At 33.9% G+C, this 23,396-nt stretch overlaps 1 protein-coding gene across 1 annotated transcript; it reads right to left on the reverse strand.

The window, feature by feature from the left end:
* Positions 1–333: 333 nt before the first annotated feature.
* LOC126723704 (uncharacterized) lies at positions 334–12,831 on the reverse strand. Its single transcript, XM_050427476.1, has 14 exons — positions 12,270–12,831; positions 10,165–10,254; positions 9,561–9,623; positions 8,909–8,995; positions 8,680–8,832; positions 8,428–8,588; positions 7,391–7,625; positions 7,103–7,213; positions 5,222–6,280; positions 4,876–5,121; positions 3,299–3,484; positions 2,012–3,166; positions 1,340–1,678; positions 334–1,059 (listed from the first exon to the last, which is right to left on the reverse strand). Exons 1-14 carry the CDS (start codon positions 12,705–12,707, stop codon positions 790–792), a joined length of 4,593 nt encoding a protein of 1,530 aa, XP_050283433.1. The 5' UTR covers positions 12,708–12,831; the 3' UTR covers positions 334–789.
* Positions 12,832–23,396: the final 10,565 nt, after the last annotated feature.

Consider the following 23,396-nt stretch of genomic DNA (forward strand, 5'->3'; position numbering starts at 1 on the left):
TTTAAATATAAGAAGGCAACTGTGCAAAAATATCCCAAATGTCATGCATTCGTAATTGGTAAACCAATTGAATACCACGTGACAATTTCATTAGTAATTTGATACAAAAATATAGCTAAAAGAGATGAGATTAAATCAACCTAAAAGTATAGAGGGTGTGATTAGACAAAAAAATAAAAATAAAAATAAAAAAAACCAAGTGTTAGTAGCCAAATACAAAGCCATCTAATTTCATCATCTAAACCACCATTAAAATCTCAAACTTTTTAATGCGCACGGGCACACACAAACAGTACAAAATGAGTGTACAATGATAACATTTTCCACCATTAGTAAGAAAAAAAGCATAGTCATAGTTGGAATAAATTAGTAACAACATTAGCTAAGCCCAAAATTGCATGATGCTTTACTTACAATTAGTATTTGGTATAGACAGCAGGAACAGATAATTTCCTATCTCAGGATATAAAAATGTTCAACAAATTTGGCACTGTACAGCTGAAACATATTTTGATATGCAACATGCATCTTTTCTTTCTGCCACATGACGTGCTTGCTCTTCAGTACTTTAGTCTCACAACTTCCAGGCCTATTTTTGAGTTCCAAGTTTTTCACCTAAACACCAATGAAGGACTTGAGACCTAGTTTCTGCAGTTATTATCTTAATACCTCAGTTTTAGGAAAGGCATTGGCTGGCTGCCATGATTGTGATTGACATAAAACTGAACCTCCAGATCATTTAAAATTAGCAAAAGAAGAGGACTCCTGTGAGAAGCACTATTAACTACACTACTCCGTCATATTTTCCTCACTTGAATTGCTGCTTTCAGGTTGCCTATCATTTTCATCATTTTTACTAGCTTCCTTATCTACTTCCCCATTTGAATGACTTGCAGGCAGAACATCCCCATCTATCCTAGTATCCTCTTCCATGCTGCTTCCATGTTGCACAGAAGGTGTATCAGTGTCCATGGCATTGAACAAAGTTGTTGAATTTTGTTGATCATTTTGTCCCGAGTAGGTCATATAATGATCAAATTGATGACTCATGTATCGTTCCTGACATCAAGAAAATTACAAGTCTCAACTTTAGAATTCAGCCAATTGTGCAATTACAGGTAACCAAAACAATAAAAGTTAAGAAAAAGGTCCAGGTTAACAGATTAAGCCATCATCCTGCGTGGATGAGGATATAGATTACATTCAAGTGTGATACAAATTTAAGCAATTAAAAGCATTTCTGCATAACCTAAAGTCAAAACTTCTTTCCAAATCGATGCACCAATCATGCACTAATGAGCATAAAAATTTAAAACCCGAAAAAGAAAGCCATACATACCTGATACCTCCAGTTAAAAATGCTAATCATCTCCTCAACACCACTGACAAGATGGATAGGTCCAGTGTCTTCAACATGTCGTTCTGTATATGATGTGATCTCATTTAGATTGAGGGCAAGGCGATCAGGTCTCTGAAGCAGAAGTTGAAATGTAGGCTGCAGTTCATAGCATTGTTCAAACAGAGATCGGCGACAAAACACATACAAACCAAGTCGGGCACGAGACATGGCAACAACCAATCTTCTAACATCACGAAGGTGACCAACAAAGCGAGTACGCACAAGAGACAGCAATATAAAATCATTTTGCTGACCTTGAAACTTATCAACAGTTGTAACCTATACACAAACATTAGTAAAAACAGTAACATATTAATATGATAACATAGCGCGGTCCTACTAATATTTTAGAAGAATAACATCTAAACAGGCAACAATGACAATAAAATAAAACCTCACACAAGGATGGCTGGGGTAGTTAATCATGTTTAACATGCACACAGGATATTAAAAAAGTGAAACCATCAATTAGGAGAGTCCAACCAGGCCTCTGCTCTTGGTAGAGCACATGTTCATCCCGAAAAATGTAAAATTTACACATCCTGACCCACAATCTAACTGTTGATATGCCTGCTAATTATAATGTAAAAGGGGGTTCGCTTGGTAATTTACCTTGCTGGGTGGACCAATGAAGTCATATGGAACACATCTTCTATTGATAACATCACGGATCAAAAGTTTCTGGCCATTGTAAGTTGTCAAGATGGATATCTTATTTGCTGGGTACCCAAGTAAACGCAGGTACATATAGACACTGACAACATATTCAGCTTCTCCCTCATTTTGATAAAACCAAGGGGAAGGGGCGCTTTCACCTCTACCTTGGTAATCGGGCACATCCACTAACTGGTACTCATAGGAGAATCCAGCATTTGCTCTATGGAAGACAGCATCCTCCTTTACATAAGGAAGGTCACCCAAATCTCTGTACCTCCAGTTGTACAGTTTGGCTATACTTGGCCTGGCTCTACCCTGGGCATTGAGCTCAATATAAGGAATGCCAAGACGAACAAACCTTGTAAATAGACTCTGATCCATGTGGCTATACTTCTGGAAAGCCATGTTCTTCACAACAGGAGGCAACTGATGATGATCACCAATCAGGATGCAGCGCTTAAGCCGTGCATAACCATCTTCTTGCCTCTGGAGCAACATTGGGATGAAGGTCTCAATCTCCAATATTTGGGCACTTTCTTCCATCAACAAGTTGTCATACTTGAAACCTAGCTGAAGAAAGTCCTTCCTCTTGAGAGCTGCATGAGTGCAAGTCATTGCAACAATCTTTGCCTGCTTGGTCATGAGATAATTTGCTCGATCAGCCGTTGACTTGAGCAATTCAAATGCCCTACACTCTTCAAGCTCTTGAAACATGGTCTTAAGATGACGAAAGCACCCCTTAGCGGCTCTCATGTCTTTCTCAAAAGACTCACCCATAAAAATTGGATGCGGAGTGTCAGAGAAAAATTCCTTGAAGGGAAAGCGGTCTTTAACAAATGTTGGTTTATCTTCATTCTCAGCACAAGCCGCCAAGAATTGTTCCCAGCGAGAGTATACATGAAGCAACCAGAAATATCCAGCAGTTTCGCATGTATAACCTACATCCTCAGGCAGTTGAAGAGATCTAGCCAACCTCTCCACTTCACCAAGCAGTTCTAACCGTCGGACAAGCATTGCATTCACACGGCCTTGCCTACTAAAATCGAGATCAGTCGCTAGTTCTTGTTCTCCTTGACCAAGACGGAGTAGATAACGTGCAGGTACATCCCTCTAAAACAATAAACATGAAGATGCATTAAAAACTATCCTACTAGTAGCCAAAGAACCGTACACACTACAAGCTCAAGCATAATCACTATACAAATGAAGAGGAAGGGCAAAGTTATCATCCTGAAGTGGTACCTGCATTATCTTCTCAAAAAGGTCATTCAAAGCCTGATTTGAATGTGTGATTATCAATGTCCGCTGAGAAGGACAATTGTGATAAAGCACATTCAGGATTTGCACAGCTGTATCAGTTTTTCCCGTACCAGGTGGACCCACAACCATAGTTAGTCCAGGCTGAATACCAGAGATGATTGCTCCAATCTGTGCAACAAAAAACACTACAAATACTTAGTGACACTTTCAAAAAGATGTAAACATGGCAAATGTAAGTAATGATGTTCACACAAACACCAGCACCAATGTTGAAATGAATCTAGAAGCAAAATATGAGAACACTAGAACTAAACTACAGTTGCATATTTTTATTAGAGTCGAATAATTTTTCCAAAGTGGCACAAAGATAAGTTTATTCACAAAAATCCTCACAAGACTGCAACAAAAATTGAATTCAATTGAAACAAAGATTTGAGGATCCCAGAAAATGACTTACCACATATATAACCCACAATTTACACTTAACACAAAAAGGTATCAGGATAATGTTTTTCATCCATGTGTGAAACTAAAACAAAAATAAAGAGAGATATCTTCCAAGCCAAGAGTCTGTGCATTTTATTATCAACATGGAGTTGAACAAGTTAGCTCCAACATAGAGCTGGAAGCCTAATTACGCACATGAGGTCTGCTAGTCTATGTACCTTCTCCATTGGCTATACTACAAAAGGGTATTCAAAATGATTACATGCATAATATCATCCATTGAAATTAGCATATGTACCATTCACAATACCAGCCATCAATGATCACAGCTCTCAATATGAAAATCCAATGAGAATCCTTGATATTCCAAAATCTTGTATATGTATCATTCACTTTCACAAGGTAAAATAAACACAAAAGACAACCAAAATGTCTCTAATCAGTAAAAAAAATATCAGATGCCATGTCTAAATCATAAATTGCTTGAGCATAAAGATGAATTTCAAAGCTAAAAGTCTGGTAGCAGAAACTTCAGTCATACAACCATGATAAACAGATGACCAATTCAGTCAATAAAAAGAGAGAGCAAATTCAGCCCAGGAGAAGATTAAAGTCCATTTACTTTCTTACTTCTCATTTCTCTTTCCTGTTAGAAGGGAAAACTCACACAGCCTGGGGTTGGATACTTAAGCTAGGTTCCTCTCATAAGCCCTAGTAACTGTTAGTGTGGTTCAGTACTGTTTCTTTCCAGTCAAAATGTTCAGGGGGTGAATTGCCCTCTCTTCCCCATCTGATCATCCCTATTTAGATACTACTATTAATCTAATTAGAACAGGACAGTTAAGAGCTAACTATGACTTTATATTCTAACATAATAATCAAGTTTAAACCGAGATACAAGTTGCATATAATTATATAAAGGCCCACTAAATGATCAATTTAGTTAACAAATTTGCCAATTCAAACTTAAATTCACGCAGCCAATGGGATAAGTACCAATTATATAAGGATTACAATAAATAGGCAAAGGACTTCGGATCATAAGAAAGGATTTAACACAAATAAGCATGAAAATGATACAGTGCAATTGAAAAAAAATAGTTGCATAGCACCTGTGTAGGTGTAAATCTAACTGAGTTCTGTTTTGGCTGATCTTGGGGATAAGGACCTGGGTCAGGAGGAGTGTATGCCTCAACAATGAGTGTATCCTCCATATTGACACCATCTGCTGAATCAACACCAGATATCTTATTCCCAGTAAGTGCATGACTACCGCCTTTCTGCGTCTTGGGAAGCCTAATTCGAAAAGGAGGCATCGGCTGCAAGTTTTCTCTGCCATCTGGATTTATAAAACAAACCTAAAAGAAGAGAAGGAAAGGTAGTTTTTAAGTGACATTATTTTTACTCAATGCATGATTATACATAAAACATCAAAAGAAAGGGAAAACAATAGCAAACCTTATAATCCGGAAAACTGTCTTTCAAATGGTCAGCATCAAGGAAAGTATCTTTGAAATCTACTATTTCCAAAAGATCAGGCATGTTAGTCCATTGTGCTGCAGAAGGATTCCCATAGCCCAAAAATACATTGTGCAGCCAATCAGGAACGATACAATATTCATTCATAAGATCTCTTATAGACTCTAAAATTGCTTTGAAATTGTTTTCTTTTGGCTTCCTCCTCATCAATATATTGAATGTCCCATAAACATCATCTGCACCTTTCTCTGCAATATTGCTGACATCCATGTGGTATTGCGCTGTATCTAAAGCAACAGTTACAGTTCTCAGTTCCCCTTTTGGAGGCTTCCACTCATCTCTTTTAATTCTTCCTGTGAAATCATTCATGAGAGTTCCCTCCTCATCACGAACCTCAATAATCTCACATCCCCTCACATACTGAAGTCCAAGCCTTTGTGGCACACTTGCCTTGGCAGCTTCTTCAGCACTTAGAGGCTCAAATGAAGGGCGAATCGAAAGTAAAAACAGAACATCGTGCTCTTTAAGGGCATTCCACTCTGATCTTATTTGTGCTTTATAACTGGAAATGCTAAAAGTCACATCTGCAGTAACAGATGACGGCTTGACTTCTCCAATGTTTGGCTGTTTTACCTCGGTGATCTTAAATTCTTTAATTGGCACAGCCATTCTTGACCAACCACGAAAAGCAGTTTCTCCTTCATTATTGATGTAGGCAAGGAGATGTGGTACAGCTTCCTGAATATCCTCACGTATCTCATATGTTGATTCAAGACGGAAGAGATTAAAATTTCGCAGAAGATAATCATGAAGCGTTAAGAATTGTAAATTAAGTTTTGGAAGAGCTAGACAACCCTCGCCAGAGTAATTTATGCTTGGTACAAGGCTTTCATCCCACATAATTTGCTCGTTTGGGTAGAGTGGGAGAGCATTTATGGCTTCTTTTTGAGATTGTTGTTTCTCAAAAAAGGAGACCATGACTTCAATAAGAAAATCAACCCTTTCTGACCAGGGATCTTCCTCTGAGATCAGTTTGAGCTGAAAAAAGGGATCATGTCAGCTAGTGTCCAAAAATCATACAGTTTTTAAAACAATATCTTTATACGTAAACACAGTCACACACACAGGGAGAAAGCATGAGAGGGGAGAGTACATTAAGAAAGAATATTACAGCCAAACTGTTTTATGACATGATTTTAAACTAGTGCAACACAAGATGAATGGCAGCATCAGAATACCAGATTTGCCCCAGACAGAATTACAGAAGAATAACTTTCTCTTGAGTCTGCAAGGGATAGTATAGGGACTTTCATGTACAAAAAAATTATTAAAATATAATTCATTTCTAAAACCCGATGGCAGTTAAAGCCAGAAATTTTAATATAGTTACAATACTACATGCAGAATCATTAACATTAAGGCCTTCACAGGGTAAATCCCAGAACTTGTTGTTCTAAACAAGTACTTATAATCAACTTACCACTTAGCAGAGACATTAAAGAATATATTATTAATTTGCATCCCCCTTCCCCAACCCACCCCCAAAAAAATAAAAAGAGAAAGAAAACCTTATCAAATTTCTCATACACTCCTAAAATAAAAAAATACATCTAGTTCTTCTCAGTACTGTGCTAACTGATGGTAGAATTTTATGACTTGTGATTTTAGAGGTAAAAGAGTGATAATTCTTGGGAGCCAACAGCAACAAAAATGACCTTTGTATAAACAGTTGTGCAAGGGTAGAGGAAGCACTAACAAACTCCACATGAAGATCAACAAGAACTCATTCTGGTCCTAGGCATGAGATCAAAAGTGACTATCAACATAAGGCAACATGTAATCAATCATTCATTTACAAACCTTGTGGCAAACCAAATCCCTCAAATCCATAGGAGAAAGCTCAGACAACTTCTTAGAGAGATCAGCCCGCTTGTTAATTGCACCAATGTTAGCCAATGCAAGTTCTCGCAACTACAAGCACCAATGGAAAGAAAGTTGAGACATTTATCGAATTGAATTAAACAATAATCAGAGCAATAATGGTGATAACAACAATAATGATAACAACTAATTGTTCCTTAATATTAACATCATAAGCAGTGACATTTTCAATTCAGAACAATTATAAATGCCTGCTGAGACACGGACCTTGGGGATCTTCTTGAATGCAAGCAGTTGAAAAGATTGGAAGCGGTCATAATGAGACTGCAGCACCTCATCATCTGTCAGTTGAGTCCCAACATGATCATTAATCTCAAATTTCTCATAGAACTGCAGCAAGTCGACCAGTTGTGCAAAGAGTTTCCCCTTCTCATGTTTATAGAGTGCACTCAGATGGCACTTGGCAACAACAGCCACATCAGCAACAAGAGGTCTCAGGTACCTGTATGCCCCAGAAAAGAGAAAACGTTTTGAAAAAAAGAGAATAAAATTATTCCCATAAAAAAAAATGATATATAGAACTCGAGAAGAAAAAATAATCATAAAACATAGCATGAGTAAATAAGTTGACCAAAGGATTCCACCATTCACAGATCATAAAAGCGTATAATTTCACTTTGAAAAATCTTTTCCAAGGAAGATCTAGTATGTGATAAAATAATCACCACAATCTAAAGAAACCAATGTCAAATAATGTGGGGAACAGGAACCAGTTGTACAGTATCATTTTGGATTTTAAGATTATTCTCCACATATAGGCAAGATTGAAGAACAAAACACTAAGATCTCAACTTTAAAAACATAAAAACCAAGGAAACTATTATAGATCAGAACAGAAAAAAGTCCCATTTCATCTTTCTACTTGCTAAACTTAATTAAGTGTAATTTCAAACTAAAATTACCATTAAAAAAACACAGAATGCAATCACATAAGCCCATCCACATCTGCTCAGATATAAGTTTACGAAACTTTTTTTTTTAATGAAAGTAAGAATAATTTTATTGAAACGAGATTACTTCATGAAAAAAGTCACAAAGTACCCTGTTGTATTACAAACGGAAAAAAATATCTACATATGAATGGACTCTATGAAACATTGAACAGAATTACCATCTGTAAGACCCAATGCAAAAGACCACTCATAAAGAGAACTAATGAAGGATGCTAGCAATTGAGTTGACATGCACTCCACATCTTCAAAAGGGAGTGTGGAGAATGATAAGGAAAAAAAAGTGCACTTTACCTCCTTGTTGGCAGTTGGCTCAAGAGATCAATAAGAAATTCCATAAACCTCTCACAGTACAAAACACAAGCATCGTCAACTTGCTTCAAACCATAAGCATCAATTATTTTATCATCTTCATTAACATGTTGTTCCTGGGAAAAAACCGTTGAATCCAATACCTGGTACAAATTGATAAACTTAAACATAAATGCCTTGCGCACCATAGTTATAGATCAAACAATTACTTCATAGTTTATTGTACGATAAAACCTCCAGAAATTCTTCAATAAGATTTCTCAAGAATTTCACTTCAAGCTTAGTTGACGGGTCAAAAAGCTCTCCTCGCTTTGTTGCCTCCTTAGCTTCTCTCTTTATCATTCTTTTCCATTTCTTGATCAATTCCTGATTAAGACAAAGCTCCATCTACAGAGAAGAGAAGCAGATATTTAATAAATGCCAACCACTATGGAAACAGATTAAGAAAGAGCATGTGTCATACCTGAAAACGACCATATGACAAACTGTGCCAGGATTGCAAACTTGCTAATCTCAACACAGCCTCGCTGACAACCTCATCTCCCAAGCTCTGTTACACAACATATAAATCAACAGACAAACAACTAAACAAGAACTCATTTATTTGCAAGAATGAATTGTACAATATAAGTTTATAGGCGCAAGCATATGTATACATGACCAAGTGTATGACTGCGTCGAGCATGTAACAACGTCTGGACATACTTGAGTTTAGATGACTTTCAATTATTTCTTATCATAAGGGCAATAAGCGTCATGCAGCTCTACTTAGGAAGAATCAAATACAGGTATATTTTAAGTGCGTGTCTGAAGTTTATTTCTTTCCACTGAGAATTTAGAAGTGCGAAAAACTAACCATCAGCAACTTAATCATTCTAACTTCATAAAGACCATGAAATGAAAATTAAAAAAAATGGAAGCATTGATATAATGAGATATAAATAATATATTCGTACATATCACATAAATAGAGTATGACTGCTAATTAAGCAAATTAAAAGGTTTAGGAGATAATGCATATATGGACCACATAATAGGTTAGAGACATCCAACAAGTGATTGTTTCTAGCATCTAAATGTATATGATCAAAGCATAAAGTAGGATGCTAGCATACCTGAAAGGCATTGATCATGAAAACCAAGTAATTCGTCTTCTCGGCAATGCTTAATTCTATTCCCTACAGTTACATTTGACATATAAGAGATTCAGATACATCAACAGTGCATCAAGTTCATCATATAATCAGATCATATGTTTAAAAGTAAACCTACCTTCATAGAAGTTCTTTTAAAAAGCAAAATTCATAACCGCCTTTTCTTTTGACAAGTAATAAATTATATCTGGAAAAAATCAACAAGTACATAGACTACAATAGCTGAGAACATAATAAAACCGCCTTTGGAATGTCATACATTCAATAAGACATTTACAAGTTTGTAAATTCTCAAAGAGTTAGACCATTTAATCAGAGGTTTCATTAGAAATCATGCTAGTTTATGACCATTACACATTCAAAGAAAGTGAGCATATATTATGGGAGTGCACATACTAAATAATCCTTTTAAACCTAAAACAGATAATGCAAAAACCAGTCTCATCATGATACACACAAAAACCCAACAAACATGCTGCAAAAATTCATAAGCAAACAAACAACTACAAAAGTCCTTATAATAAAAGGACCAAAATACAACCATAGAAAGAAAAAGTAGACAAACCTCCTTCAGCCGAAGGACCCTCTCAAGGAATCCCTTAAAAATGTCTTTTCGATCATAAAAGCATACCCAAGCTGCCACATTCTCCCGAAACTGCAAGTTTTCCACATAAAAAAACTGTGATTTCAGAAGCTCATCATAACTATCCATCCCATTCAAAATCAATCCCCCATAACCACATTTACAAAACAGAACACCAAAAACCTCATGCTTCTACAACTAAAGTGTCACAAAACTATTACACCAGATTAGACGGAGTCTTTTATCTGCTTCTTTTAATAGAATAAAAAAGTGCATATTACAGTATTATACACACATGCATATAGCACTTTTTTATGGTAAATTACACATGCAAACAACATAGCTGTTATATGGTCCACAAAGCATCTGTCATTTGCAGGAAGATTACAATTGCTTCAATCTGTCTTGCATGGAATTCAGGTATATTGGACCAGTATTTTTATTCTCCCTGCTAAAATTGTGAGAATCATTGCTCTAGGGCTTCTTGTGGAAGGGCACCAATAAGTGATGACTCATCTTTAGTGGCAAACGAGGCTTGGGATTTGGTGTGTGCCCCAAAGAGAGAGGGAAGATTAGCTTTAAAGAAAGTAGTTTAATGGAATAAGGAAGAAATTCTAAAGCACATTTAGAATATTTTTGTTAAAGCAGGTTCCATATGAATTCAATGGGTTTTGAGTATCTGTTAAGGAATAGAAGATTTTGGGTTGTCATATTCCTTGTGATGCATCATGGGGTTGGAGAAAAAATGGAAATTACTTCTTAGAGAGCTAGCTAGGCATTTACAAAAACATAGAATTGAGCAGGGAGGAGAAGTTTTTGTATTGCTAGATAACTCACACACAGATGGTCCTTTGTTTCCTAAATATGGTTTCAGAGTTGTTTATGATACTGGCAGCAACATCAATTTTCAAATCTCCAGTGTTTTATCTGATCAATAATTGGTGATGGACGCTAGCTAAAGCTGATGTTCTGGTTGAAATTGAAGTTAAAGTGTTCAAGGTGAGCTTGGGAAGAGGGATTCTGTTGCATGGCCTGTCTCCCAATCCAGTGTCGTCAATTGTGCAAATACGTGGGAAGCTATCAGGTCTAAACTTCCAGTTGTGGATTGGTGGAGTATGGTCTAGCACTCTTTTAGTATTCCAAGACACATTTAGTGCATGTTTGGATTGCACTGAAAAGGAAAGCAAACGCGCGTCTGCGTTTTTTGTGTGGGTCCCATGCACTATTCACGGGACCCGCAAGTACTTTTTTCAGCAAAAACAACTTTAAAACTACGTCCCACGGCATTATTCACACATTTAAAAATTATTTTGCTACAATGTTTTCACTTTTCAATTTTCAGTTTTCAGCAATAAACGGTATCCAAACAGACCCATATAAGCTAGCTGACCTTAGAAATAGGCTTAGCACTTGCGATAGATTCTTGAGTTTGCGCTATCAAGGCAATTCTCTCTGTGTTTTCTGTGGAGGTTACATTTAGAGCAGGGATCACTTATTTATTGAGTGTAATTTTATCATAAGAATATGGCATCATATTGAAGGCAATCCGGGTACAATATTTTTCAACAAGCTGTCAGTACTTCAAGGAAAAACGGTCTCAAATCAGTAACCCGCAAAGTAGCCTGGGCTCTGGCTTTGTATAATGGTGTTACCAAATCTAAAGAAAGCCTTTATCAAGCTATTAAATGGGATGCAAAAATCAGAACTTTTTAAACCTCATTGCATAAAAAAACTTTGTGTAATTTGTGGGGTATATCCCTTGTACAGTTTTTTTTTTTTTTTTTTTACTACAAAACCTTTCTAAAAAAGTGCCCTTTGGACTCGCGTCTAAGCAACTGACCCCACCCACCAAAACTAGTTACCAGATAATCCAAGTGCATTATTCACTCCTAACGGGCTAAGCAGTTAATACAGTTTTAATGAGTGCAAAGGGTAGTTTTAGCTAAAGATTTTGAGTTTCACACTTCAAAGTGTTCTAACTATGCTGTGCTTAGTAAAATCTCAAGCTCATTCATACAATTATAAACTAAATTAATAAAAATAAAAACTTCATACTTTGTATATGAACTTCACAACAACTATTTTACCTTCTCATTGACCATGAGAATCATCGACATGACGTGCTCGAACGACGCCGTATCGGGGTCGAAATTGGGCCAGAGGTAGTTCTCCAAATACTGACTCACCTCCAAAATCATCACCCTCTGCAACGGCACGGGCTTTCTCCCTCCTTTGACCAGCAACTCCGTCTTGTAAATCTCCTTCACCAGCTCCGGATCGAACCGCTTCTCACCGCCGGAGCCTTTACCTCCTCCACCTCCTCCGGCAGCTTTCGACCAGTTATCCTCCGCGATCTTCGTGAGCCGGTCCCGCTGAATCTCCAACAGCGTTATCGTGCTCGGCAGCGCAGACTCCACCGGCTTCTCCGCCGCCGGCTGCGTCGCCGACGACGTTGGATCCACCGGGTACTCCGCCACCCTGTGCCGCTTGAAATCGTACGCGCCGGTTCCGTACACTTTCGTCATTGCGAGCAATTCGAGAGAAGAATCAAGGGGGTTTTGAAATTAGGGTTTTTTTTTAATTTGGATGATAAACCCTAACCCTAGAGAGAGAATTGGGGTTTTTTTTTTTTGGGTTTTTTTCAAAACTCAATAATTTGATAACGTTATTAGAGGCGATGAAGGAATAACCCAACGGGCAAAAACTCGGGTTTGTTTGTTGAGATGGGCTTAACCCGGTTCGTTTTCAGTTCTTTTTGTAGAGAGTAGGTGGGAGGCCATTAAACCCGAGGAAACCGACCCAACCCAATATCTCGGATGAGGGTTTTATTTTTGGGCCCTAGTTGAGTCAAATGTTGATATAGGGTTTGTTGAAGAACTTTGTGGATTTTGAGTAGTTTATTTGTATTCTGACTCTTCTATTTTTATAAAAAAAAAGTTTTGAAATAACGTTTATTTCAATTTTCTAACCCCAAAAAAAAAGGTTCTAATATTTAAAAGAAAAAACCATGTTAATTTTTATAAATAAATAATAAAAAAACTATCTTTATCACATATTTTCATGTAGTTTTTATTTTTATTTGCTTTTTATGAGATTATTCCATGTAGTTAAAAGAATATCCAACTATCTACTACTCTTTTCCACTTATCTAAGTAAAATTATTAAATTTTAGCTTAAATGGTTTGAAAACTCCTTAACATCAAAGTTCTAAAAAAATATAGGTTTTAGCAACTCAAAAACCTATTTTATCTATTTCAACAATTCACTTTATTATATATATCCAACATCAAAAATTCTATTTTAACATTCAACTTATTAGAGAATATAAAAAAAAAAAAAAAAACATTCAGCTTATTAAAATAATATAAACAATACAATAAAATAAGATATCCTAACACAATACGCAATAGCTTCAGCCACAACAACCACCGCCTTAGCCACGATCAGACACTGTCACAGCCACCAAAACCACTGCACAAGCCACCACCAACATCACTCACAACCGCAACCCCCAACCACCACAATCACAACAAATTGCAACCCACCACATCCAAAATAAATTAATCACCCAAAACCATCATCTTCGCCACCCACAACCTGCAAATTGGAACCCCATCGCCGAATCAATCAACCCACACCCACAACCCAAAGCCACCCCTTTCAACTGACACCCATAACCTAGCTAAACCACCCAAAGTTGCCGAAACCCAACAAAATGTAGAAAAAATATATGTTTGTATCGCATACAAAATATACGCAGCGGAAAATTAACGGATCTACTTCATTCGCAATTGATAACATGTACTATGTAAGTTTTAGAATTTAAGAACAAAAAAGCGTACCTTGGTGCGGTGAAAATATTAGAAGCACTTAGGAACACTTTTAATCTTCACTCCAATTCCACTTAATGCCTAAGAAGTGTGGTCTCTCAATCAGTTTTCCAATGAGAGAATAAGAGAGTGTCCAACACTCACATACAAAACATTTTTATTCCTTATGAGAACTCTTATGAAAAAACTTATTAAAATTCTATATATTTCTCTCCTTATATATAACTGATTATCTAATTGGGCTAGTATTTTGAGTCATTCCAATTGGACTCTAGCATGTGACTTGGAGTGGGACCAAAAGGGAACAAATAAGACTCTAGCTCTAATGGGCCTTAGGCTTTTCTGTCAACTCTTGACAAGTCCAGAGTTACCATTAATTATATTCAATACCACTATAAGAATATAATTACACTCTAGGCCTTATTAATAAATTATATCACAAAACTTTATTATACATGCAACCCTTTTATTAAAATATTCATAGTAATACAAAGTCATGAATGTTGATTGCTACTTTGAAGATTACTACATGTTGATCCTTGAGTACCCGGTTTAATCCTTTACGTTATTCATCATATATTTATGAAATCCAATTTCATAAATATATACTTTAGTAACTCTTTACTAAAGTGGTTGAGCCCAACACTCTAAATAACCAAACCCATTAAACTTATTTCAAGAGAATATTTTATATCTCCATTAAGAGATTATGAATTCCATCGTGAGAATATATGTTCCATCAACATTAAATGCGGCTGCCCAACATACTGAGGTTTTGATCGTGACTTATAAACCTCACTCCTGTATATTAAAGCAACCTACATCTCATGATTAGATCCATTATTCTTTTAGGATTTAGAGTTGATGTAAATAGAAGTCATGAGATTTATTATTCATTTGACAGTCGTTAGGAGAATAATAAATCTCATAGCGGTCCAGTTCAATATGTCTTAACTCTTAAAACATATCAACATATCAACTAGAAGTCCCCACTTCCATGATCAAGAAAAATCATCTTGGTTGATATGTTATAGTCTTCGCAAATGAAACGCTCAATTTCATCACCGACTACGAACTAAAATTCTGAATTTACAAAGAACTTGTGATTTATATCTTCTGTGACTAAATCACATATTATGCATCTCATGGACTAAGATAATGTCCCATTAGTTCATTTATAAATAGTCTCATATAATTAAACAATTTAATTATTTATGACATGCCAATAAATTGGATTTTTAGGGCATAAACCCCAACAAAAAACCACCCAAAGCTACCAAATTGTAACCTCAGTGAGAGAGAGAGACTGAGAGGCATAGAGAAAGAGAGAGACGGTGAGAAAGAGAAAGAAAAAGAGAGAAAATGTAGAAAAAGAGAAACCTAGCACGAGAGAGAGAGAGAGAGAGAGAGAGAGAGGGGCTACAATAAGTTGCTAGTTGTAGCAACTTATTATAGCAAGTTGCCAAAACTTTTTAGATTTAGCACCTTTGATGTAGAGCATGTTTTGATGTGAATAATCGTAAAAATAGTTGTCAGTATCATACGATACGTATTGTATCATATGCAAAAAGTTTACATATCGTAAGTGCTCATGAATCATCCGATACATAAATGTGTATCATATGAATCGTATCATATCAGTGAATTGTACGATACGTACGATACATAGACATGGGGGTTTAAAATGAGTCTTTTTGTTAAAATTTGTGACTTTATTTGATTTAAATAAGTTGTTAGACTTTTTTAACACAAAATTATTGAGAAACTTAATTGAATCTAATAAAATAGCAAGTCAATGAGTTTTTTTTTCCTCCCCTCTCTTTCTCCTATAAAATTTAAATTATACTCATAACACTCACTTTCATATGTGCAAATTTATTTTCTATGCTATTAATAATGTATTAAATTAAAATATAATTATTTTATTATTATTATTATTATTATGAGTCTAAAAAGCTAGAATGCCAAGAAAAAATACAATGAATAAATTATTAGAATAAAAAAACAAAAAAAAATAGTAAATGTTGATAATAATGAAGAAAATTTTTGTGAAAAAATAATTTTGCAAGATGTTGATGATAACATTGACTTAGATGGAATTGATTAGCTAAGATGATGAAAAGATATTATTATTTTGGTTCATATATCATGTATTATCACTTTTGAGTTTAATAAATTTGAACATGCACTTATAAATATAAGTTAATTTGATTTATTTAGTTAGCTTTGTTAAATTTTATTACATAAATAATGATTAAATTGGTTATTAATTGAATATATTTTGAATTTATAATGAATATACCTTTTATATATGTATATCTATAATTATTTTATAATTTTATTAGGTGTTTGTGTATCTTATGATACACAATTCAATACAATGCACGATACAGAAAAATAAAAAATCGATTTACAATACGATTCACAATTTGACAACTATGCTTTCAAATAGTAGTATAGATTATCTAAATAAAACTGTTCAATTTTAGGTAAATTTAAAAAAAAAAAAAACATTTTTTTTTTCACAACATTTCTCCATATCCCATAAAATTAGGTAGACCTCTCCTTAAACTTTCTAAGTTTTTATTTTTTTTATCAACCTGGGCTTATTTGTAATAGAGTTAAACACGTGCGAAAAAAGAAAAATGTGAGAGAGAGACACAAAAAAGGAGATAGATTTTATAGGTAACCTAAAATTTTAAATTTTAAAACTTAATAATTTTACTTAGATAAGTTGAAAAGAGTAGTGGATAACTGGTTTTTTTTTTTTTTACATGGAATAATCTCATAAAAATACAAATAAAAAGAAAAACTACATGAAAATATGGGATAAGGATATGTTTAAAAAAAAAAATTAACATGGTTTTTTTTTTTTAATATAGGATCCTGGGTTTTTTTGTTTGGTTAGAAGATTGGAATGAACGTTATTCCAATTTAAAAAATAATAATAATAAAATAAAAGAGCCTCTGAGCGCGTGCTCAGAGGTTAGCGATTATTAAAAAATATAGACTATACCTCTAAAATTTAGGAGTCTTTGGATTTTATTCCTTAAAATTATTTTTTGTTTACATTAGTAGTGCCCTCATCCATATTTTCCATTAATTACCGCATAAAGCTATGCATGTTTAATTCATCCAGTAAAACAATGCCATAACATTTTTGTAGCAAAAAAAAAAAATTTTGAATAATTAAAACAAAAATGACGTGGCATAATGAAATGATGTGGTATCATTTTATTAGACAAACTAAACGGAAAATATAAACGGAAGAGTTGCTAATGCAAATGGAAAATAACTTTAGGATGTAAAATCTAAATTTTGAAATTTTAGGTGTAAAATCCAAAGACCTAAACTTTAAGGGTGTAGTTTGCACTTTAGCCAAAAATATAATTGTTGGTAAAAAATTTTAAATGTGCGACAAAAAGTTCAAAACTAGGTTTATTTATTTAATTTTTTATAAATAAGACTTAAAAGTTAGTTTATTTAAAAAAAAAATTAAAGTTAGTTTTCAAAACACGATTTCAACTTAGTTGAATTTGAAGTAAAATCAATTTTGTATTCTTCAAAAGTCTTGTAACTCAAATGACACATTTTAATGTTTCCAACATGGATATTTAAGTTTTAATTCCCCCTCTCCCATTGTAATAACTATTGCATTATAAAATTTTTAAAAACAAAAACACTTAAAACCAATTTTAATTTTAATAAGAGTGCAAGAATCCTAAATTGCATCAAAATAGTGATTATGAGATAATGAATGATGCCTAACCTTTAAACAACCTTTTCTTAAAATTCTTATAAAAATTATTATAAGTTTAGGAAATCAACTTTAAAATGATAAAATCTCAAGTCTTAGTAATGAGTCTAAAAGGTCAAACATAATTATTTCAAATAAAAAAACACAAAGATCAAATTTGCAACCTCAAAGTCCAACCAATAGGATCAAATTCAAAAACTCTATTTGAAAACCTACGAAGTGTTAACTAGGATTATTAAAGTGAACGTTAATATTGTTCAGAGAGATGGGAAGTCAACGCTGACTATCATAGCTCATGACATTGTAGGCAAAAGCAATTGTATTGAAATTCAATGGATATAAACTCACTCTTCAAATGTGGTTAGAAGCACGGGCTATAAGGAAGACTATTGAATTGACAACGCCCATAAACTTTGAAAATGTGATCACTGAAAATAAAAATAAAATAAAAAGTAAAACTAAATAGTAAATGAAAAAAAATTCAATATGTGGTTCCAGTTAACTTAATTGGTAAAGTCTCTAGTTGAATAAGAGATCTGGAGTTCAATTCCCACATATACTAAAAACTGATTGGTGTCTTAATCTGATGATAAAAGAGTTATCATCAAGAGCGGACTTCATAAGCTGAAACATTCTCAAAAAAAAAAAAAAAAAAAAAAAAATTCAATACTTTACTCAATGAATTAGCACTAACAAATTCAAGAGATTTAATTTATATTACTCAATGAATTAGCACTAACGAATTCAAGATTAGCTTTTGTATATAGAATCACAAATCAAGGTCATGAATGTGTGAAATTTAATATAAAACAATAAATATTAAAAATAAAATTACTTATTTAATTTTCAGAAACTTAGATAATTACATAAATCCATAAAAATAAAATATAAAGTAAAAAAAAAAAAACCAATCAAGAGATTCAATTTCTATTTATAAATAAGCAACCAAGAATAGTACAAAGAAAGTTCATAACATAAAAAATAGACAAAAATGGAAATAAAGTGTTTAAGATATATTCCACACCCAATACTAATACTAATAAAAGAATTATTTGCTCCCTAATTTGGGACAAAATGTATCAACACTAGAGTCTTAAATCACAATACTAATACTAATAAAAGAATGCTTTCTGTGTGATGCAGCCTTTAGAAACATGCCCTCATTTGTTTTCAACTGTCCCATGACATCTAGTTTTGGTGATGCCGAGGATATATAACTAATGGATTGACAATCTCTAACAATGGGGAAATTGTGAAGCTAGTTGTAGAACTGATAAAGGAGGCAATGTACTACTTCTCTTTGGAACCTAAGAATTATGTTGCTCATCAGGGAGTAGAGATGAACATAGACGCTTGAATTAATGGTATTAAGAGCAAAGTGCATGAGCCTATTTTGATACTAGCTGATGGCAATTAAAAAAATTTGCTATAATTTATTTGTTTTGCTTTAAATTGTCAAATTTTTCTTTTTTTGAGAAATTACACTTTACTACCCTAAACTATACCACATATTATACTTTGCACCCTAAACTATTCGAATGCATATTTTGCACCTTAAACTTTGACATTTGTTACACTTTGCACCCCAAAGTTAGTTTTACTGTTATGTTGACCGAAATTGATAGCATGTGACTTGCATATGATTTTTGCTTAAGTGGCACATAATTTAAAGACAAAAACACCCTCTTCCCAATAAATTAAAAACAAAAGCTCTGTCACGTGCATAGCATACCATTTTTCTCAAATCAAAAATCTGTCTAACCCTAAATCCTCAAACACATCTCACATATGCGTCCAACAGCTCCTCTTCTCCTCTCACAGGATCCAGGTACTAAACCACTATGATGCAACATTTTATGAGTGAGAAAAGGTATGGCATTAACGTACACACCGACATGCAAAGAAACTCTCACTAGTCATGATCAGATGTGCATGCGCTGGACACAGCATAACAAAGAAGAGGCTTTGTGATTTTGTTCCTTTTAATGGCTCTTTGCATTTCTCTCTGTCCCTCTTTTTTTTACTTTTTGTATTTTGTGACTACTATTTCAGCAAAATTTAGTTTCTATATCAGAAAATCAAAATACACAAGGTCCTTAATAAAATAAAAAAACCAAAATTTTCACAGGGTATAAAACCAATATGAAGAGTGAAAACCAACCAAACCTTAAAAATAAAAACCCAGCATGAAAAACCAAATAAGGAAAAAAGAATTTTGAAGAGTGATTATTCTCTCTCTCCCTCTCTTTTTTGTCCTTAGTGGGCTGTCCTTTTACTGTGCTTTATTTGCCACTAACTCAGTTTTCCATCATCCAGTCCTGAAAAATCGCCATAGTTTTGCACACACAGAGAGAGGTGTAGAATCTGTAGATACCCCCTTGTTCACTTCCTTAGCACAGAACGAGTTGTTGCTGGCTGCAATTGCTGCATCCGCCATTGTTGTATTAGGCGCTGCAACAGATTTTTGATTTGAGGGAGAAGGAGATGCAACACGTGAGAGAGATTTTGTTTTTAAGGTGAGTTTGGTTCAGCTTTTTGAAAAAAGTGCATAATGAAAAAGTAGAGTTTTGTAAAAGTGCATAATGAAAAAGTAGAGTTTCAAAAAGCTGAGTGTTTGGTAAAAGCTGTTAAAAAGTGCATAATGAAAAAGCTAAGTGTTTGGTAAAAACTGTTAGAAGTGGCTTTTTGAGGGGTAAATGACCAAAAAGGACAATGTATATATAAGGGAATTTATTTCATACTTTTTTTTTTTTTTTTTTTTATGTGAGTTTGTTTCATACTTAAATCAATTATTTCATCATACTTAAATCAATTTTTCTCTTTCTAAAAAAAATATTTTTTTCTCACCAATATTAGCTAATAATAACCTACCACTTAAGATTTATTATGAAAGTATTGTGAAAATATTGTGATAAAAATTGATACTAATTTTAATTTTAACATACTATTAAAATTATTTTTTTCTCTTTCTAAAAAAATTATTTTTTTCTCTTTCTAAAAAAATTATTTTTTTCTCACCAATATTAGCTAATAATAACCTACCTTAAGATTTATTGTAAAAATATTGTGATATAATTTTTTTCTCTCCCCACACACACACACACACACACACACACACACACACGGGCTCTCCTTCCCTTTTTTTTTTTTTTTTTTTTTTTCTCCTCCACCCACGTACCCACACTTTTTTCTTTTGTTTTTTTCCTTCTTTTGTTTTTTCCTTCGTTCCTCTTTTATTCCTACCACACGCACCATCCAGAACATTCACACAGCTCTTTCATCTTTTTTTTTTCCTCTTAAGCACTTCAGTCCAGAACAGTCGCTCTCTTTCTTCTTTTTTTTTTTTTTTTTTTTTTTTTTTCCTCTTAGCACTTCAGGCCAGAACAGTCGCTCTCCTTCTTCTTCTTTATTTTATTTTTTTATTATTATTATTTTTTTGTTCTCTTAGCACTTCGAAACAAATGAAGGAACCAGCTCTCCTTCTTCTTTTTCTATTTTTTTTTTCTTGTTCTTGGATCATCGGGAAGATTGGATGATCGGGAAGATTGGATGGTCAGTAAATCTCTCCCTCCCCTTTTTTTTTCGTCAGTCTTTTTGATCCGCCGGAGGGTCTTGATCTGCTGTTGTTCTAATTTTCTTGTTGTTGTTGTTGATCTGCTGTTGATTCGAAAGAGTTGTTGCTCTAATTTTTTTTTTTTCTATTCTTGATCTACTGTTTCCGAAAGAGTTGTTCTAAATTTTTTTTTCTTTTTTTCTGTTCTTGATCTGCTGCTTCCTAAATTGTTGTTCTTTTTTTTTTTTTTTTTTTTTTTTTTTTTTTTTTTTCTGTTCTTGATCTACTGTTTCCGAAAGAGTTGATGTTCTAATTGAATGGGTATTTCCGTAATTTTACCGTAGCAACGGTAACCATCCAAAACGCACACTGCGCGTTTTCATTTATGGACCCTCAGAGGTCCATAAAATTTTTCGCGTTTGTCCGTGTTTTTGCTCTATGCCCAAAACGCAACTTTTTGATAAAAGTTGCGTTTTGGGCTTGACCAAACGCAAATTTAGGACTGGCTTTTTTCAAAAAGCGCTTTTTGAGCTGAAAATGTGGAACCAAACGGGCACTTAATTGAATGAGAAGAGGGTATTTTTGTCTTTAAACTGTGTGTCATCTAAGCAAAAATGATGTGCAAGTCATATGTTTTCAATTTCCATTTAATATAACAGTAAAACTTTGGGGTGCAAAGTGTAACAAATGTCAAAGTTTATGGTGCAAAATGTGCATTCGAATAGTTTATGAAGCAAAGTGTAATCTGGATTCTGGAGTATAGTTTAGGGTGATAAAGTGTAATTTTTTCCAATTTTTTTATACATCTATAGAAATAAAAGGGTTACAAAAAAGACTTAAAATTATCATTGATTTACCTAAAGTTTTCCCTACTTTTATGAGTTTGTAGCAACTCCTTACAGAGAAATTTAAAATAATTTTTAATTGAAAATTTGAAACTTATGAAATCTAAAATTTAAGTTGAAAGTATTTTGAATGAAAAATTTTCTCTAGTTATTTTCAATTATCTTATCAATCACTTTAGAATACAACATTTTTCACAATTATTCTCAAAGTCAGTGAGACAATGTATTGTGATTATTGTATAATACAAGTGGTGTTATTGACATACTATTAGTGATGGATAAATAAGAAAGTGATGTTCATAAGATTTGAAAACTATTGGAAGTATTTTGCAACTTAATGACATTAGTTATTGACCTGTGCTTAGCCCAAATTTTTTTATTCAACTTATTATAATTTATAAATATTATAAGTAGACGTGTTATGAAAAAAAAAAAACATTATTTATTTGAGAGAAAATATGTTAGTATTATTATCATAGGGGGCAAAACTAACAGCTTGGCCCAACTTGGATGAGACTGGGTTAAGGTGGAGGCCTAATACAACTAATTTGTAGAGGTGGATGGTCAATGTCAAACTTTTAAGCCTTGGTAGCCACAGTATAGTAATTAGAGAAAGAAGATTGGCAATGATAACAATTTTAATAAAGAACTATAACAAGGAAAGATAAATTTTTATTTAAGTTCTTCCTTGAGCAGGGGCCAAGGAGTAATGGTTCCTTAGATATACGCTTCTCAATTTTACAATGATCATTTTCTCACTCTATTTCCCTATTTCTCTCTCTCTGAACTTGTTTCTAATCCCCATCAAGGGGGATCTTCCTTCCTATATATAACTATTTGGATTGCATCCTAGCCTTCCACTTGGACGTTTGTTGATCCTTCCTTAGATACTTGTCCCATCACTGCCAGTGGCGGTAGAGTAGGCTGTAGGGAGCACTGTTCAGAGGTCATTCTGCCATTAATACTGCTGGCTAAGTTGGTATGGTGCATTAAGGGTCTGTTTGGATAGAACTTATTTTGCTGAAACTGAAAACTGAAAACTAAAAACACTGTAGCAAAATAATTTTTAAATGTGTGAATAGTGCCATAAGACCCATTTTTAATGAAAAATTTGTAGAAAAGTGAAGTTTGTGGGTCCCGTGAACAGTGCATCACTGATGTGTTGGAAAGTCAAAAATTTCGGCTACTGTTCATGCACAGTGCATGAACAGTAACTGTTTCAGCTAAAA

The sequence above is a fragment of the Quercus robur genome, chromosome 4, assembly GCF_932294415.1.
Source record: "Quercus robur chromosome 4, dhQueRobu3.1, whole genome shotgun sequence".
Taxonomy (NCBI): Eukaryota; Viridiplantae; Streptophyta; class Magnoliopsida; order Fagales; family Fagaceae; genus Quercus; species Quercus robur.

Bases quoted from the DNA above. Each gene is read 5' to 3' on its own strand.
- LOC126723704 (XM_050427476.1), bottom strand. From the start codon at position 12,707: ATGACGAAAGTGTACGGAACCGGCGCGTACGATTTCAAGCGGCACAGG. The intron at 10,255-12,269 runs GTAAAATAGTTG...GAAAACTTGCAG, and splicing joins TTCTCATGGTCAATGAGAAG to TTTCGGGAGAATGTGGCAGC. The intron at 5,122-5,221 runs GTTTGCTATTGT...CTCTTCTTTTAG, and splicing joins ACAGTTTTCCGGATTATAAG to GTTTGTTTTATAAATCCAGA.